The sequence below is a fragment of the Solanum pennellii genome, chromosome 10 (assembly GCF_001406875.1).
Source record: "Solanum pennellii chromosome 10, SPENNV200".
NCBI lineage: Eukaryota > Viridiplantae > Streptophyta > Magnoliopsida > Solanales > Solanaceae > Solanum > Solanum pennellii.
Window position 1 is genome coordinate 27,116,420 of NC_028646.1, and position 2,024 is coordinate 27,118,443.

At 35.6% G+C, this 2,024-nt stretch overlaps 1 protein-coding gene across 1 annotated transcript in view; it reads right to left on the reverse strand.

The window, feature by feature from the left end:
* Nucleotides 1–1,782, reverse strand: part of LOC107001181 — a 14,783-nt gene extending 13,001 nt beyond the window's left edge. The window contains exon 1 of the mRNA XM_015199328.1: nucleotides 1,746–1,782. Coding sequence (XP_015054814.1) covers nucleotides 1,746–1,782 — 37 coding nt within the window. The remainder of the gene's footprint in view (nucleotides 1–1,745) is intronic.
* Nucleotides 1,783–2,024: the final 242 nt, after the last annotated feature.

The following is a 2,024-nucleotide window of genomic DNA, read 5'->3' on the forward strand; positions in this document are numbered from 1 at the left end:
CTCAACCGTATATACATGATACTCCTCGGAAATACATCGAGAGTTCATGACCCATGGGGGACTCGCGAGGTCCATATACCGACACGGACGATCTCCACGTGTCTGTGCGGACGATCTCAACGCACCATCATAATATCAAATAAATTCCGCACGGACGGTCTCCACGTGCCCAAATTACAATCTTAACATCTCACCATACTCAATCTCATGTCAATGCATGTATACAACATTATTTCAATATAAGGGGATAATGATGCATCTCACTCAATGAGTATCAACATAATACATAACCACCTCAATTATCACAATTATACGGGTGTAATAAAGAAAACACAATCACACCAAAATTTCAAGTTAATAATATATCAGCTAATGCCCATATGCTTTGGCATTCTCAAATTACACTCCACATTCTATAGTAGTAAAATTTCCTTTTTATAACACCGGTACTCGTACCAATGCCCGTCACACCATTGGTACGAGATCCCCATCTTTCGCCCTTACCCCTTTGTCTATTTCATTTTTAATCTTTAATTAGGAAAACGTCCTTCAACAAGTCTAAAAGTCTTAACATACCTTAAGAGCCGAACCTCGTGCCACGAATCTTCAAGATAGTTCCTTCCCTTTTCGCAAAGTTTCGGAATGTTCACAATCTACCAATTACGCAGTATTCGTAAGTAAGCGAGTTTGTAGACCTTAAAATTATTGTATGTCTATCATAGACCCAAAAAAAAACTCACTCATAATTCTAATCAACTTCCAAATCTTGATATAGTTTATATGCCAAAATTATTATACTTGCTAAATTTTAAGTCAAGAATTTAACTTTACATCTCCCAATACCCTTGAATTCAATGTTAGATCTATAATATACACCTAATAAATTATTACCTATCCCAATATATAAAATTTGAATTTGCAATATGACCAAACTATTTTTTTTTATCACAACTGAAATGTAATCACTGGTCACAACCTAGTCGTGACCGCCTAAACCCAAAAACTTCCCCCACCATTAATACACCTAATATGATCCCTAAATGATTCCCTGCAACTCTTACTTACAAATACCTATACCACTAATATTATCAAGAAACAACAAACTAAATGATTCCCTGCCTACTCGTTTTATTTTATTCCCTGTAACTATTCCAATCAACTTTTCCTATCCACTAAGGATAATATTAATAAATAGGCAATCCATCTGCACTGCATAACTATGGCCATTAAAATTTTCATATTAACAAGTAAAAATTCAATTTCAACCACGGAAAAGTTAAACAATAATCTTCTCCCACTACTCTAATTCAAAACTTCATAACCCATCAAAGTAATAATAAACCGTTGACATAATATCATTATGATCCATAAAAATATCAAGAAAATTTTTCCAATTTGCCTCCTACCTGAAGATCTCGTTGTCCCTCACGTTCTGCACTCACCGCCACAGGTAGTTTCTAACCTTTATCTCCTTTTCTAAAGTAACCTTCTAATCTATTTTTTATTATATGAGTCAAATTTTAAGAAGTATTTATACATATGCCCCATTAACTATTACTATGTTAATTATTTAATAAATTCTCATCAACTAGATACTCGTAGTTATCGAATAGTTTAAAAATGCCCCTTTAAGTATTCAAAAGGAGTCAAAATAGTCCTAGCTCTCAAAACGACCTAGCGGGTCGTTACATCACCTACCACTTAAACAAAAGTTCGTCCTCGAACGGGAAAAGAAAAGAGCTAACCTGAACGCTCAAAAAGATGAGGATATTTACTCCTCATGTCTGACTCTGTCTCCCATGTAGCCTCCTCCACTGGACGATGCTTCCACTGAACCTTTACTGAAACAATCTCCTAGGACCTTAGCTTCCGAATTTGCCTATCCAAAATGGTGATCGGCTCTTCCTCAAAAGTCAAATTCTGATCAAGTAACACTGAATCCCATTGAATCACATGATCACCACCCTGATGATACTTCTTAAGCATTGAAATATGAAATACAGGATGGACACCTGACAAACCGG